Below are 17,619 nucleotides of genomic sequence, written 5' to 3'. Positions count from 1 at the left end.
TTATCTAAGGGAAAAATAATTACATTAAAAATGTGAGGATAACTGTCCAAATACCTTTTCTAACACATTGCTTTTGAAGAATTAAATTGAAAGTGCCAATCTCAAAGGCACCTCTGGGCACCTCCAGGCTGCAGAATACAGAGAGCACGCGGGGGGCGGGGGGACTCCCCACAACAGCCCAGGAAGAAGGGAGGGGCGGGATTTACTGAGCTGATAGACACAAAGGGCACAGGTGGCTGTGAGTATGGGGGCCTCCTGGTGCGTCCCCACCACTCATTTTGGGACAGGCTTGTGGAGGTGGTCCATTTCCCGACGGCAAGGGCACAAGGCCTGGTGCCCCCGCTCAGTCACCTCGAAGCCCAGGGATGCCGTGTGGGGAGCCGAGGGGCTCCAAGCGCTTCTTCCTCTGGCTCGTGCACAGCTCTGCTCCCCTCCAGCCTGCATGACTCCGGAGAGCCACACTTGAGTCCCCTGACTGCAACTCAACTACATTCCAACCGTTGGGACAAACATCCAGAGCCAGAGGGACCGCGAAGGGCACTCTGGCTGAAGTGGGGTGCCCCCAGGAGCTTAGAAACACTATGCCTTTGGGGAGCAGGCATGGGAAATACTAACGCTCACCTACCTTTATGAAGCACAACCTGATCGCGATTAAAGTAAGTTGTTTCCCTAATTCTCTGATTGCTCAGACCAGGTCTTGCCAAGTGCTGGAAGGTCAAGATGAGTGGACGCCCGCCCCGCACTCACACTTGGCATCTGACACCTGTGAAAGGATTTGTGTGCGTTACCAGAGGGATCGGACCAGACCCGTTCCGGCAAGATGACTCCCATTCACCGCAACCCCACGTGTGTCACAGTAGAGCTGTGCTCTGTAGGGTTTTCTTGGAATGGCTTTTTTGGAAGCAGACTGCTAGGCCTTTCTTCCAAGGCACCTCTGGGTGGACTCGAACCTCCAACCTTTGGGTTAGTAGCCTAGTACTTAACCGTTTGCACCACCAGGGACTCCTCAGCAGGAGTGGTAAGTCCTCCCTGGGTTTGGAAGAAGGCTTCAGAGTGGGTGACATCACCAGCGGCTCTGTCCGTTCTCGCTCAGTCACCATCAGCCCGGAGTCCCCACACCAGCTCACTCCACAGCTCTGCCACCTCCTCCAGTCCATGAACCCCACCCCCCACTACTTAGACACAGCCCAAAAAGGGGGGCATCCTATTGGGGTACCCACTGTCAGCACATCCCTTGACCGGCCGTTAACAGGGAAGGGGCCCAGCGACAGGGAGCCCAGGAAAGAAATGGCAGCCAGACACAAGGGCATTAACCCCGTGAGGTCCAAAACGCACCAATTTGGAGCTGCGCTTCTAATGCGATCTTCTCCGGGTGGGAGGATCCCCCTCCTGGGACCTGTCAGAGCAGAGGCCTCCCTGTGTAGTGTCTTTTGTACCATTTCCTCGCACCAGTGACCGTACATTCCGGTGAGGCGGGCCCGTCTGGGACGAGGCCAGTACCACGTCGGTCCTTTGTCCAGATCTCATACTGTCAAAGCCTGTGGATGGACACCTAAGGCTTGCGCATGTCATCCTCGTGGTTCCCCTCAAAAGGAAAACACGCTGCTAAGAACCAATGCTAAGCTCCCGTTGAATTATTCAGAGCTCAGATACTGATGTCTGCGGTCTGAAACGCATAAAAAATAAGATGACCGAAGACTGGGTGGAGGTGTGGGAGGGAGAGCAGGCGGAGGCACCTAACAGTGGGGCATCTAGGAGGTGGCATATGACGTCACTGTGGGATGCTTCAACTTGGCTGCATGTTTGGAAGAGACTGTACGCAAATGCTGGGGGCTACACTTTCCGAGTCCCAGCTCCGTCAAAGCTCCTCTGTCATGTGATGAGGGCGTGAAGGCACAGCACAGCTCCCACAGTCTCAGGGGCGATCAACCCCCGGCTCCCCGGAACGGCCCTCCAGCAGACAGAGGAGGACCGCAGTTAAAAACAGCAGCCCGTGAAAGGGGAAAGGAACACCATGACACTCAACGTGCTAAACAGGACTTGTTTATTAAGGCTTGTATTCTCCTAGAGGACAGTTATCCGATGCTGCCCGTTACTCCACACAGCAGTAAAAGCTCGGAGAAGGTGGACGTTCTAATACAAGTCTAAGTGATACAGCGCACGCTACGTCGGAGGCCGTGGAGTGTGGCTCCAGAGCCCTATCTCTGGTGCGGTGGGTGCGTGCAGACACGGGTGCTGGAGTGACAGGCAGGAGCACCGCTTCCAGGCGCAAACTCCGGCTCGGTGGCGGCGGGTTCTTCAGCGGCTCCCTCACGCCACAAAAACATGACACCAAATCAGTTCTGAAAGGTTCTGTTGTATGTTTTTTGCTTTTTTTTTTTTAACCCATTCAACAGGAAAAAAAAAAAAATCAGACCCACAGAGTAAAAGTGACACAGGAGTATCGTCGACCCGCTGTGCGCCCAGCTCCTCCATAAAGCCCAGCGCCACTGGTGTGAAACTTAAAGGCATGAGGCTCAAGTGAAGAAAAACGGCAATTCAAACGGTCTGCAAAAACTACACCTCAGTGCTGAGCCAGAACCAGAGCGGTTTCCAGAACCTCAGCATGTCGAGTCACATCACTGGCAGCTATGACAACAGAACCCCGGGGGCAGAGCAGACCAAGGAAGTGCAGGCGTCAAGAAAACAGTTTTCTCCAAGTTTGAGAAATTCAAATTCAATTTGCTTTTCTGTCTAGTTAAAAATCAAATGGGCAGATTAGCCTTTAAGACAAATACCAACAGATAATAAAAACAGCAACCAGCCAACCAAGGTTCTCGTTGACCTCTGACTTCAGTATCTAAGAGAAGAATTTTAACAGAACACTCAAAAGACAAAACAATTCATGGTTTCTTATGTTTCCCATAAAGCAATAAGGGGGTGAGAAATAAGCCTCACACAGAGATATTAAATGAACGTAAATATAATAAGAACATAATTTCTGCCAAAATAAAAAAAAAAAATCTTTGGGATGTATTAGGTTCTTCTTTCGTTTTAAGGATGCCTGTATTTTGCACTAGGTCAGTCTGATTGATAAGCTGACAAAAAAATACACCTTTATTAGTGAGCTCTACAATATTATATAATACATAGAAAAAATACAAACGAGTGCAGATCCATCTGGGCAAAATCAACTACAAAGAACTGAGAAATGCAACAACTCGATCCCTGCGCAAGAGGACACAGCGGAGCTGGCGCCAGGAGACAGCACCAGGCATACATTTTTTAAACTTTGTTTTTCAAAGTCAAATGTTAGAACATACACGAAACCGGCTTATTGTTTGTTTCGATTCTGCCGTTCCTGTAAAAAGAAGGAAGAAGAAGATTAACACATCGTGTGCGTGAATTCCCTCAGAGTGCCCTGGGGCGTTCCCTCAGAGCCCCCAACTCACAGTGCACCCCCACTCTGCAGTCAGACCCAACAGGCAGGCCCGGCACCCTGGGTGCCCCAGCAAAGACCACCACCCACACTGCGCTGTGCCCGCCCCCTGCCCCCCGCCCGGAAGTGTCTTTTGTATAAGCACAAAAATGCCACCGCTTCAACCACAGGCCGCCTGCTTGCTGGGGCTCTCACCTCCGTCACCGGCTTTCCGCTAAACGTCACTGTCACCCTACGCGGTAAAGACTCGAGAAACAAAATCGACGCCCCAAGGAAGGAGCCAGCACACACGCCCTGCATGGCTGGGCACCAGGCACCAAGGCACCCACGCGAGTGAGGGCAGAGCGGGGGCTGAACGAACGGCTCCCCATCCCACGTCCCTTCCGACACCGGACGAAACCATGGCCTCCACCAGCACCTACTCTGTCTGCTCCTCTGGCCGGTTTCTTTCCTGTTCTGCAGAGAGAAGACTCTTTTCCACGGCGCGTGAGGCACAGAAGTACGTGGTTTAAACCCGCACCTTTCTCCACCCCTGGTTTGTACTCTGCAGGGTCCAGAAGCTACCTTATGGCGCCGCACCCCCCCTTCCCCACGGCGCCCCCCCCACGGTGCCACCCCTCTCCCTACGGCACCAGCACCAGTCAGGCCCGGACACGGGCACGTCCGAACAGCCCTCGGTTACAGGCGCCCGGTGCTGCCGTCTCTAGGGAACTAAGATGCAGACTGGCCACAAGGGCTGTGTAGGGAACCCGCCCCACGACATACAGCTGGCACAGGCGGGTTCCATCTCAAGTACAACCTAAGGAACAGACTCCTCCCCTGCTGACCCGTCCCCAGGTTAATAAACGTCACAGCGCACCCCACCTACCGCAGGAGGAGCCCCAAGTACCGCAGGAGCACTGGGTGCCCCAGGGAGCCTCCCCACCCCCCACCCCTGCCCCATTGGGCAGCACCACGTGGCTTCCCAGATGCCTGAGGGGTGCTTTCAACCGGACACAGTCTTTAAAAAACTCCACTGTAGGTAGATCAGCACACTGAGCAGACAGCCACCAATCTGAGCTCCACAGCTGCAAAAATTAAACACTGTATTCTGCATTCTCTTAAAAAATCCCAGGTACTGATCTTCCTGGAAAGCCGCTAGCAATATCTCTTTTGAGATCAAAATGGCTCCTTGTAAAGCGATGAGTCAAATCTCGAGCTGCCTTGTCCCCTTCGACCATCATAAATAACCACAAGGTTCACCGTGTGCTCTTAAAAAATACCATTACTCACAAAACTGCTGAACAGCCTCTTCTCCGAGGAGAAAAGGCGGCAGAGAGGCTGTCGAGCTCATTCTCCAAGGGACACCCCACAACGGGTAACCGGGTAACCGCTCTCGCCTCAGTGAACACGCACTAGTCTTCACCCAGCCCCCCACTCAAGGGTGGTTCCCGGCCCCCTGCCGCTGAGGCCGGGACACCTGTGGCCAGTGCCAGGGGAGCGCGTGTGAGGACGTCTCCGTCTGAACTTTAAACGGGTGGATCGCTCGAAGTCTTCACGATCTTAAGCACTCTTGGGACTGACTGCAGATTAACAAAAAACAAACTTGTCAAATCTAGGACTTGGTCTGACACAGCTCCCACAAAAGCTAGTGTTTTTCCAAGAAATCCCTGTTTCCAGACGCAAGGCTGAGGCGTCAGGCGGCACAGCGATCCTACAAAACGCCGAGGACACCGCACTCTCCGGACGCGATCCACGTTCGTAATTATGATCGCTTAAAAGCACTGGATCCTAACTCTGAAACGACAGGCAAATGTCCGGGGAAAGAATCAGCCTCACGGTCACCCCAGCAGCCTGGCACACAGGTGGCCCTCCCCCGAGTCACTGCAGCCCACTAACTCTAGCAAACACGCTGAAAGGGTGAAGCACTGGAAGTCCAACTTGAAAACATCGAGGGTTCTGACCTCTGTGTGAACGGATAACCCACCAGGTATGGACACTGGTGCACCCAGCCTCTGTGCCCTAGCACGGCACCTGCTCAGGCCCACAGGTCGGCCGCCCGCCGAGAACGTGCACTTCTGACAAGTCGCCACGCGACACCGATGCTGCCGCTGGTTTGGGGACCACTTTCTGAGAACTACTTATATTCCTACACAAATTCCAATGAGTCTGGAAGACACCGGAAATTCTACCAGAGTATTTGTCAGTTTCAATCGTAACTAATTTAACTCACAGACTAGAAACTTTTCAGCTTGGCTAACAAATGGTTCACGGGGTCACTCCCAGGTAGGGCTCACTACTTGGTGGCAGGAGGGATGGAGAAAGACGGGGCGAGCGCCTGGCTCCTGAATGGGGGCCAGGATGGCGTGGCTGCATGCAGGTGGCTCATCACCGCAACAGGAGCCTCACTTCAGAACAGCCTGCACACGGTAATGTAGTTCTCCTGAGCAGCTGTGACAGGTAAAAATCTATTCCAAAGTTCATCACAAACCTTTGGAACCAAGTAAACGATAGCAAAAACCCAAGTACTACAATATTTAAGCAAACAAACCACACACACAAAAAGCCAGTTGCCAATTTAAAGTCCACTAAGACCTAAAGTTTCATTAGCAATTATCCCTATAAACTAAGCAAGTCAGAATTTTATACCTAAAAAGCTGACATACAGAATCTCGGTCACTAAACACCACCTCTTCTCACAAGAGCAGAATAGGGACCAATCCTTCTTCAGTGTCGCAAAGCCTGAGTTCTTCGCAATACGCTCAATGTTGAAAACTGCTAATCGTATTCCTTTACGCCCCAATTTACATGCCTTCAGGTGAGCGATTCGGAAGCTGGAGGACTGGCAAAGGACTGGAAGCCCATCTATTACCAACTGACATTTCAGTTAAGAAAGGACATTCTAACACCAGAAAAGCAGGAGAGTCTCTGGACGACCTCTCCCGCAGACGTGCACCCCAGTGCCCTCATCTCCCATCTCTGGGCCACTTTACGGCCGTGAGCACGTGCCTCTGAGGAGGAAATAGATGAGAGCTGAGCGACTGCCTCTCGGATGAGCTCCAACAGGCCGGGCGGGGCAGTCTCGTTATTAACTGTAACAGAATTAGGACGATCTCACAAAGACCCAACATACAGGTGTTTCACAACTGCTCTAGACACCTGAATGTATTATTACAAAGCATCTTGGACCCTGTCATAGACTGAACTGTGTCCCCCAAAAATATCTGTCAGCTTGACTGGGTCACGATTCCCAGTATTACCACCAAGAAAGCAGTGCCGGGAGCAGAGCGCAACCTTTGGACCTGAGGTTCGTGCGCAGACAAGCTCCCAGACCAAAGGACGATTGATAACACAGACCTTCCTCCAGAGCTGACAGAGAAATCGTTCCCGTGGAGCCGGCGCCCTGAATTGGGACTTGTAGCCTACTGGACTGTGAGCGAATAAACGTCTCTTTCTTAAAGCCATCCACTTGGGGTATTTCTGTTTAGAGCCGCACTAGATGACCGAGACAGACCCCAACCCCTTGCCCTGCCCCCTGCCATTTTCTTTACCACCTCGGTGGAACAAGGTTAAGTTCCCAAGCCCACAGGATGCTGGGTTCTCAAAAGAGATAAGAAACGACCTGTGGGCCGACACTTCCCAACTGCTGAGCAGCTGAGCCCAGGAGCCCTCTAGGGGGCTGATGTGGTGTGCGGCTCCAGCCCTGGGCAGCCTCACCGTCCACCCCGGTGCTGTGTGAACAGTGTTTTTCCATGTGTTCCTAACTTGACAAAGGTCGGCAAACACCGTTCTAGAAAAGATCCTTACTTGGAAAGAAAAAAGACAAAACAAAAACAGAAAGAACTACCCTCGAGTTCTTTGTAACCAAATCTGTACAATGTGGTGCCAATTAAGTTTCTCAAAGATTTAAAACATGATCAAAAGTTGTGCACTGACATCCACTCGAACGTCACCTGAGTCACTTCGGGTGAACATACTCTGGAAAAGCCATGTGGTGCTGGCGGCGTTGGCCCCGTGACCACACCCTGACCAGAAGGAACCACCATGAACAGGAACTGCTGACACCTGCCCCCACCTGCTGGTGGCCAGTGTCTCCTCCTGCCTCAGCCTCTGCTGCCTGTGGGGCCGTCTGGCTTAGGTGCAGAGACCAAGGTAGCCCTGTGCGACCGGCACCCCATCATGCGCATCTGTGTGAGAGGCCCACTCACCTTGCGCACCACCTCCTCCTCCTCCTGGCGCTTCTCGTAGTGGGAAAAGTCGTCAAAGATGGAGGTGGTGTGCTTGTAGGAAGCGATGATCTTCAGCACTTGCTTTGCTTTCTCCAAGGGCACCTCCTGGGTGTCGCGGGAGTTTGTGACGGGCTTGTTGTCGTTGTTCTCCAGCCGGATGTGCCGGAGCTGGTTGTTCGGCACGTCCTTGACAAAAATCCACTTGACGTCAAACTTCCCCTTCCACTTGTCCTGCGACCAGACCCCTGCGCTGGTGCCGTAGTCCACCGGCGACTTCATCTCAGCCACGCCACAGAAGTGCCCGCTCCCGTTGACACTGAAGAGCAGGTAGACGGGCCCCTTGCTGCCCAGGGAGCGGAAGGCACCATCCAGGCGCTTGTTGCCGTGCTCCGTGCTGCACCAGATGGAGTACTTGATGGAGCGGTGGATGTCGTCCTCCGAGTAGCTCTTGATGATGAACACGCGTCCGCTCTTGAGGTTCCAGTCAAACTCTTTAGGGTTGTAGCTGTGGGCAGCTTTCAGTTTCTCAAGAATGGGGTGTGATTCTACACTTGGGGCCACACTGGGCTGGGCATTTCCAGGAGAGTTACTATCACTGCCGGCCCCTGTGCCCTGCCCAAACGCTGCATTCCTGTTGCGCGGGGCAACCCAGCGGGTCTGGGGCGGCTGCTGAGCGTTCTGGTACTGCGGCTGGGCCAGAGGTGGCGGCTGCGCCGGAACAGGCTGAACGATCTGCTGTGGCTGTGGAACTGACTGGGGGGACGGGGTCTGCTGGGGAGCTGGGGCCTTCGTCACAGGCCCCTTGTTGTCCCAGGTGCCGATGTCCATGTTATGCTTGATGGGCGGGGGTGGCATCGCACCACCCATCACAGGCCCGCTCTTGGCCTTCATCTTAGGCTGTAGCTTTGCCGGCTTGCTGGCGATGGCAGCCCAGGAGGTGGGTTTTGAAACTGGCATGTTGACGTTTGCTCCCCCGTTGCCAGACAGAACGCCAGTCATCGCAGCACTGCTCACAACAGACCCCACAGTCTTGACTGCAGACGTGGTCACGTCCCCGATCTTCAGGCCCACCATGCCCTGCTCCAGGCTGTTCATCCCAGGGGCCTTGTTGAGTGTGTCGCTGTGGAAACCTGTCTGTCCGTCCACAATCGTGCCGCCCAGGGAGCTAGGTGGGTAGGTGTAGCTGCTTCCATACGCTGAGCTCTGAGTCTGTTGCCCTTGAGACCCACTTGTCCCCCATGCTGAGAAGGCAGGGTTTTCAGGGAAAAAATTGAATCTGTGCTGATAGATGTTGTTCCCCAGGCCCCCGGGCTGCCCAAAAACAGCATCGTGCATGAAGTGGTGGTCTCCGTTGCTGAGCTGTCCGTAGGTAGTGAGGTACGGAATGGGAGGGTCCCCTCCGGTCGACCACGGGGCTTCATTGAGGGAGTAAGGAAACCCGATGGACGGCGGGTAGTAACTGGACAGGTAGGGGTCGGTCATTGAGGGGTAGCTGTCACTCTGCAAAAGCAAAAGTGTGAAGAGTCAGACACCTTCCACCTCCGGCTAAGTCCTGTCCACACACAGACCCAGCGGGAACGAGGTCGCGCAGCGCTGGGCCCTCCCCTGGAAACGAGCAAGAAGATGGCCAGTGAGAGAACACAGTGAGGACGAGCGACATTAACAAAGAACAATTCCAGGCTGTCATCCGAAAATGCAAAGGCCCCTTGCAATGATCGAGTCCAAATGAAGCGACTAAACCAAGCAAGCTCCGTGAGGACTGGCCACGTACCAGGCTACTCACAGCCCTTCCGCTTCTACTCCTAAGCGCCCAGAAACCGGGTGGCATAACACAAGCAGTGACCCCTGGAAAGGCTCAAAGCCCTGTCCCGCAGCAACACTGCTGACGACGGGCGGCACGCGTGGTGCCGTGGAGTGAAGTCACTCTGAAGGTGTCCTGACGGCACTCAGTGGGCAGGGCTACGAGCAGGGGGCCCGGAAAGGCGGGCTGCAAACTCTCTGACGGCTGCATGCAGCCCGGGCTGCCCACCTCTCGGTCTGGGTGCAGAGTGTGCTCCCAGGAGCACCCGTTCCCACGCCTCTTAAAACTGCCCCACCTCTGAGTGCAAGGGGGCCCTCTCTAGACCCCTCACCTCCAGTAACATGGGCTCAAGAAAAACGTCCCAACTGAAACCAAATGTTCTTTCATGATCCGAACTTGAAGATCCTACCTACCCCTACCCTGGAAAAACCAGCACACCCCATGACAAGGGACAGCACCAGCTTAACTACGAGTGAGCACGTTCATGCCTGTGCACACCTACACACACACACACACACACACGACAAGGGACAGCACCAGCTTAACTACGAGTGAGCACGTGTATGCCTGTGCACGCCTACACACACACACACACACACACACACACACACACACACACACACACACACACAGAGTAAACAAAGGGCAGTGAGGCATCTGGGAACAGGAGGTAGTCAGGTGGGCTGGGCGGTGGAGGCCTTGGGAAAACCTCCAGCCCTCCCGGCCTCTGGTGATCTGTCTGCAGGGTGGGGGCGGGGTCCACTGTGAAGGAAGCAACACTAAAGCTCTAAGCTCACTGAAAAGTCATCAGGCCAGTCGTACTACAGCTCACCCACAGGAGGAAAAAGCCAACTCCCGATTTCAAGCTCCCAGATAAAAACAAGGTGTAGTTGAAGAGTCTCCTGAAAACCCAGCCACAGACCCACAAAGCTGTCCTGATCGGGAATCTCCAAATGCTGCCAGGGCTCCAGGCAATTGCAAAGCTATCTGAAATGTCACTGTGTGCAGCAGGAAATCTAACGTTTGTATTTGCTACACTCTTGTACAAGCTAAAATACCGAGGCGCAGTTTGCATCACAGCCCTTCCTTCCTTCCCCACGCCAGGACGGGGCTCTGGTCCGACACTGGCTGTAGGGCACAGGTGCTGACTGTCCCGGCCTAAACTCACACGAAGCTAAACCTGTCCTTACTGTGATTGGGACCGGAAAGGCACCCCTACTCTCTGAGAAGGCACAGGTGCGGCCACATGTGAGACGCACAGTGGGCATCCTGGGCCGTGTGGCCCCTCCCTTGGCCTTCTGCAGTGCCACGCCCAAGCTCGGCCACCGCTGGCACTGGCAAGGGCTCTCCAGACAAGAGGCTTGTGACATAAACATTCCTCAGCTCTGCGGCTCCAGGTGACATGTAACAAGCTGTCTACTGAGCCAACTGTGAGATTCCAAGTTATGAATATGCAAGTTTATTTATAAGAGCTACAGCTGCACAAACTGAAGTTCTGAGAACTCACCACTGCTGACTTCAGAGCAAGTCTGTTCTGGCTCGGGTGAAAGGAGCCGCCCAGGACAGAGCAGGTGATACAACTGCCCCGCTACCCTAATCCTGGGCCCCAGCTCTCCTCAGAATATCCCAAATGACCTTCACATCAGACGTTCTAATGACAGCCTTGGGGATAACTTAGGGCCTCAAAAAGTCAGGCCAACACATTTTCAGGGCAAAATTAATAGTCTACAGATGTAAGAAAATACGCCCCAAACCTGGACTCTTAAGGTTCCTTCTAGTGACTAAGTCAAAAATGAAAAAAGCAAACCAACACATTACATAAAACATTTTAAATATTCAGTGATATTCACTGGTGGCGCAGTGGTTAAGTGCTCAGCTGCTAACCAAAAGGTCAGCGATTCGAACCTACCAACCACTCCGCAGGAAAGGTGTGGCAGTCGCTTCTGTAAGGATTACAGTCTAGGAAGCCCTACAGGGCAGTTCTACTCTGTCCTATAGGCTCACTACGAGTCAGTCGACTCGACAGCACACAACAATTATCCCTAGATTGTTTCATTTGTCCTTTTCTTTAAAAAAACTCAGCAGTAAAATATAATAAAGCCGTGGATTTATCCAAAATTTAAGAGCAGAGCGTTTCTAAACTTACTCAAATTTAAACATATTAAAAAAAAAAAAAAAAAACCAACCCTCGTTCTGAAAAAGCAGAACCATTTAAATGAAAGTTGAGATGTTTACTTCCTATATCCAGAGCTCTGAGAAGGAAGGAATTCTGAGTTATACAAATACTTCAGGTTCCACCAACCATTAAGTGATGTGGCCATCGCAGTGACAAAGAGGAGGGACTAGAGGGAGGGACAGAGAGGAGGGGCTACAGGGAGGGACAGAAAGGAGTCACTTCAGAAGCCCAAGATGAACAGAACATTTTTGGAGCATGTTAAGAAGCATTTACCTAAAAAACCAACAAACAAAAACCTTGACTAAATTATGCAAAAGGCAAAACGATCAAGGGTAGTCATGAAAAATGAAATGTCCCAGGACTGAAGCAGGCCCACCCACTACACAGTTCCTCAGGAGCAGCCCGGGGACACGGAACAAGTGTTTTAAAAAACCAAAACCCCAGAAATGTCTGCTTGGCTGGTAACTTATCAATCTGCTTTCAAGGCTGGCCCCTCCGAAGCTGTGGTTTCACCCCCTCCGCTGAGAAGGCGGTTTTTGACAGAATCTCTGCGTGTTTTATGCGTCAATAAGCTTACAGTTTTTAAAGACCTGCAGTAAGAATCATGTTAAAATTCAGCTGCACTTCTGCTAAGTGATCATGATGGCAAATTCTTGGTAAATGTACAGAGCAGTGTGTACTGTGAGGGAGCCCACACTGCAAGTACAGGAGACCCAGGCACCATACGAGCGCCACAGTACACACGGGCTCGGCAGGCTGGCCCTCCGTCTGTCGGGACACCAGGACCTCACAGGTGGTAGACACACAGACAGCCGGACAGAGCACCTCTGGCTGGGCTTTGTGCTGCTGAGTGAAAAACCAGCCCCAAATAATAAACCAGACAGAAATCTTGGGCAACATGTTGAGCTCAATTTTCAAGACTCGCTGTCTTTTTCTAAACTGGAATCTCTCTCTTGCCGGAAGAGTACACAGGTGCCAATTTCGACTTCTCCATGTAAAATCGCGTTGAATGAACGGTGTGCACACAGGCTTGAAGAGGTGCCACAAACGAGAGCCCCGTGACACCCAGAGTCTTACAGTGCGTGCAGACGCCCCCTAGGATTTCAAGCAACTCTCCTCAAGTTTAAATGCAATCCCTGATTAACAAGAGAACCTGACTGACAGTGTGGTTTCTAAGAGAAGTCCAGAAGAGACTTCAACTACAAATCACCAGCATGTAAACTTAAAAAAAAAAGTTCAGACCGATTTATATGTACATTTGACAATCTAAGCTCTTGAACGTGACTTTACCTGGCAGTCAAAAAACCACATCTGGCTTTCTTAAAAGTCTGCACTACATTAAAACAGAAGCAAACACGAAAATTTATAAAGTGTTCTCCTATAGTGAACGTTTCACGTCACACTTAGAATGTAACTAAATTACTAAAGAGGAAAAACAAAAACAGTTCTGGTTCATTCCTTCCTGTTCCTGTTAGATGCGACTGGGCAAACCAGTCTGCTGGCAGGTGAGTATTTTAAACTGCGGAGCAGATGCCAAGGTGCCCAGTTCACGTCTCATGATGGTGGGCACGGTGGTCTTGGCAGGCCAGCAGCATCCACGCTGAGCCAAGACAGACGTCCTCACAGCCAGTGTCACCAGTCTTGAGGGTAACAACCCCATCACAGAGCTTTACAAGTTAAACTACATTTAACCTAACTTAAGGGTCCATCAAAACGATTAAAAATTAAAATGTAGGTACTTGGAGTAAAAAAGGATTCCAGATGACTGAGATCTTACTGCGCATATTATGGCGGAGGAGATCCTTTTAAGCTCAAAGAATCCCACTTGCAGTGAACAAGTGTCTTCTCATTTTCCTGCAGCATAACTTCAAGATAAGTTTTGATAAAAGAAACTTCTCCAAAAACCAATACATACTATCTTACAAAAAATATAAAACGCACTGTTAAATGAGAAACTATTTTGTTCTGTAAGCCTTCATCTAAAGTGAGAATAGCAGCACAACTGGAAGAGTGTAGTCGATGTCACTGAACTATAGCAATTTTTGAAATGGTGTATCTTTGCGATCTATATTTTCACCAAAAAAACAAAAGGTCGAGAAGGAAGAGGGTTGACATGTTGTGGGGTTGTTAACCAATTTCATAAAACAATATGTGTACTACTGTTTTCATGAGAAACTATTTGTTCTGTAAGCCTTCACCTGAAATACAATAAAAAAATATATAGATATAAAAGGCACACTCGTATTTTCCAAATCATTCTAAGTATTAAGGCTTCCCAAAACAGAGAAGCCAAGTAGCCTCCAACTGACTACTAGAAACCGTAAGTGACTCTTTCAAGTACCACAGGGATGAAGATACGTTTACTTATCCCATCTGTGCTAATGGTTTCACGGTGTGTACGTGTGTGTAAAAGCTTATAAAACTCTACACTGCAAATATGTGCAGTTCACTGTATACCAATATTGCCTCAGCAGAGCTGTTAGAACATAGGAAAACGAACTGCAGGAGGCTCCCACGCACGCCCAGAGAAGAGCAGGTTTAGGGCCTGGCCGCACCAAGTGACGCCTCTAGCCCAGTCACGAGCCGTCTAGCTGGGTGGACTTCACAGCGTGTCCTTCATCTGAGAACTGGGAATCAAAACGTAAGCAGAACTTCTCGAAACACGAGAAATCTTCTGCAGAAAAATCAACATCGGGGTGATGACAAGCCCCAAATGGCTCAGTACTGAAACAGCAGGACTGGGAGGACGTAAGGCAAAGAGACAAAAACAACATACTGGCCCCAGGTTGAGAAATGACCGACACACGACGAAGGCAAAAGGCAGCCAGGTGCTGAATGTGTTACAGGAACACCCTGGATGGTCAGCGAGGAGCCCTGGCTCTGCCACCAGCTGCTCTACAACCTTGAGCAAACCACATGCCCTCTCAAGCCCTCCTCCGTTTCTTTAGAAAATGAAAGGGCCAGAAACAATCCTGACCTAAGAGTGCCCCTGTGGCACAAGCTTCCCATACCCTAGATTGGTTGCGTATTTCTGGAAAACCTGTTATCAATCAATAAAGAGCGAGGATTTACTCAAGTAATGTGCTGACTGGCCATCCTGCTGGAAGTGCACGTGTGAACAGAAAGGATAAAGGCGCCACCGTGGGCTGTTCACTGGTGGCACAGACCTCCACCATGGTCTGCCCACAGGGCCTCCCCAAGGGCGAGGCGGAGCTGTGGCTGCACTGCTGACACCAGGAAGTCTGCTTCGTTTTTCAGAAATCTACCCAAATCACACGAAAGCGCTTACCTTATAAAAACGTATCTCAAGTGTAGTTATGCAACCCTCCTTTTTGGCAAATGATACTGTTAGAGTATTCAAGTCACATAAGAAAAAATAAATAAAAAATAAGACATTAAAAAGAAAAGTAAGTCCATTTAAGTTCTTGCCATTAGCCTCCAGCCAAGAGCCCATTATCAAAGCCAGATCAGTTCTACTCTGCAGAGCCCTGCCCGCCCAGAGGAAGGGGAGCGTCTCAGGAGCAGAGAACCAGCGGCAACCGAGACATGCCCTGCACAGGGTCTCTCGGCCCCTCAGGAGCTGACTACCCAGTGCAGTGGGAGACATGGGATGAAGTTCTGATGCTTTAGAGAAGGCAGACAGGCAAGCAGACAGGCTAACTAGCTTCATTCCACCACAAGGAAGAGGCCAAGCCTGGCTTTTTCTCACGACACAGTAAACACGCTCAGTGCGTTTTAAAAATGGTTACATTTAAACCTCACCTCTAACTAGCCTGGTGGTTCTCAACCGGGGGAATATGTCCATGTCTGGGGACATTTCAGTTGTCACAACTGGTGTGTGTGTGTGTGTGTGTGCGTGCGTGCGTGCGTGCGTGCGTGCGTGCTGGGGCAGGGAGGAATGCTACTGGCATCTAGTGGGTAGCAACCAAGGATGCTGCTAAACATCCTATAACGCGCAGGACAGCCCCCCCACCCCAAAAGAATGTTCTCGTTCAGAACACCCACAGTTGAGAAACCCTCAACTACCTAAGAAAACGCGGCAGCTACGATACACTGGGCCTTGTATCAGATACTGCTCGGCACTGTATAGACGCCATCTAAAGTCCTCCTCCCACCATTCTATGAGGGGTTCCTACTATCTCCATTTTACAGAAAAAGACACTGAGGCACAGAAAGGGTACACTTCCTGAAGAAGGTCACATATTTATCAGTGGTGAAGCTACGATTCAAACCCAGGGTGGCAGTCTGGCTCCAGAGTCCAGATCTGAACTGCACTACCAGACAGTCACAACTGTCCAGAGCTAGAAACGCTTCACCAGAAAGCTGCTGAGGACGCACACCCTGACCCACCGGCACAGCATCACTGACCCATAAATGCTGGTGCCAACTTGCCTTGTGTTTGCCCCCTGACCCCCACAGGGTATGACTTCCTCCAGAGGGAAAACTGAGCCCACCATCTTCATTTCACTCACGACCCATGTTCAACGTGAGGCCTGTTTTCAGAGCAAAAACCTTCACTCACATTCTTTTTATGACTTCTAGTACCTTACAGTCTGTCTCTTTTGTTTGCGATAACAATAAAATCAGAAATATGAGAGTAAAGGTATGCTACAAAACTCACACTAACGAAAAAAACGAGCATATGTTCACAAAACAAACTCACCTGATTCGACTGTCCAGAAAGGTAGGGCTCGAAGTCACTGTCATGAACAGTATCCTTCTGATGCAATGAACCATTTTGCACTAGAACGACAAAGTGCAAAGGATTATTTCTGAAGTTTAAATAATTACTTTCAGTGTGGAAATTAAAGGTAGTGAGTCTATTTTATCAGTTAATATAAAGTATACTTTTACTTAAAAACGTATGCAATCTGCCTGCACAGAACTGATGTTTACAAAATTAATTAGAAAAACAACGCAGAACGTTCAATAATCTAGTTTGAGTATTTGATAAAGACTCATTAATAATCTGGCAAAATGTTGACAATATATAGCCATAAACGAAATGATGTCAAGGACTCGGAGCCAGGTTTTGGTGAAAATGATACCATCTGAGAAGATCTGTTTATGCTAAACAGGCCAGAACCTCCAGAAGCACACTGCCCTCGCGAGGAGAGCAGTACCAGGAAATTCGCGGGCGCTATAACTGAAGGGCTTCCCTGAAGCTCATTAGTTGGCTCTGCGCTTATTTTCCACGGTTACAATGCTCAGCCATAACAGGAAAGTTAAGATAAATAAATCGTTGGAACTTTCTGTCTTCAAACACGATGGATCATATCTGGCTGCATCCAAGTGACACACATACTGGTTAAAAAGTCTTGGGAGGAAACACAGTGTCACTTACTGGCTCTCAAGGAGCAAGTTTTGGGGGTTTACCTCAACCTGGGATACCACAAGAGACCAAACGACTGCAGCTTTTCGGGGGACCTAGAACTGGCTTACCCGTCCAAGGACCGGCTGGCAACCCTCTCCTAGGGGCCCCGGGACACTCTCGTCTCCCAAATTCTGTGCTGCTTCCATTTGGCAATACTTTACCTCCTTCTCCCCCCCGCCCCCCCAAAATAAACGATCTCGCGGTGGAGAGGGAAGGACTGAAATTACTGGGGCTACCCACTTATTAACTTGTCCCTCAGAAGCCCGTCTTCAGCCTGTCAAGTCTCCCCAAATATCACATCATCTGAAATTTTATCTCCACGAAGCTCACGAAAAAGTTTCCGGTCCGAGACGCGGCTGCCCAGGCCCTTCTTGCCCACATGGTCCTTTCCACACTTGGGAGCACGCTCCGCTTCCTCCTCCACCCCGAGCCGCCCCAGGGCCACTGGGGAACTTCCCTCACCTTTATTATCTTGTCCTTTTGTTCTCTGCATCGCCGCAGGCCGGGACGTGCGGAGAGGCCAAACCCCGGGGGGAAGAGGGAAACACAGAGTTATTCAGGGACAGCCCTCGCGGATGGCGGGCCCGCGCGCTCCGCTCCGAACGGGCCCGACGCACACGCGCCCCGGAGGCCCCGGACGGC

The 17,619-nt window shown here is 51.0% G+C and overlaps 1 protein-coding gene across 1 annotated transcript; it reads right to left on the bottom strand.

Moving 5' to 3' along the window:
- Positions 1-2,355: 2,355 nt before the first annotated feature.
- On the bottom strand, positions 2,356-17,532 carry YTHDF1 (YTH N6-methyladenosine RNA binding protein F1). The gene is made up of 4 exons (XM_004370185.3): positions 17,440-17,532; positions 16,267-16,346; positions 7,606-9,126; positions 2,356-3,340 (listed from the first exon to the last, which is right to left on the bottom strand). The coding sequence occupies exons 1-4, from the start codon at positions 17,468-17,470 to the stop codon at positions 3,314-3,316; spliced, it is 1,659 nt and encodes a 552-aa protein (XP_004370242.1). The 5' UTR covers positions 17,471-17,532; the 3' UTR covers positions 2,356-3,313.
- Between the last annotated feature and the right edge of the window lie 87 nt (positions 17,533-17,619).

The sequence above is a fragment of the Trichechus manatus genome, unplaced genomic scaffold, assembly GCF_000243295.1.
Source record: "Trichechus manatus latirostris isolate Lorelei unplaced genomic scaffold, TriManLat1.0 scaffold00008, whole genome shotgun sequence".
Taxonomy (NCBI): domain Eukaryota; kingdom Metazoa; phylum Chordata; class Mammalia; order Sirenia; family Trichechidae; genus Trichechus; species Trichechus manatus.
The sequence above is the reverse complement of the archived record's forward strand: the minus strand, read 5'-3'. Positions and strand labels throughout refer to the sequence as shown.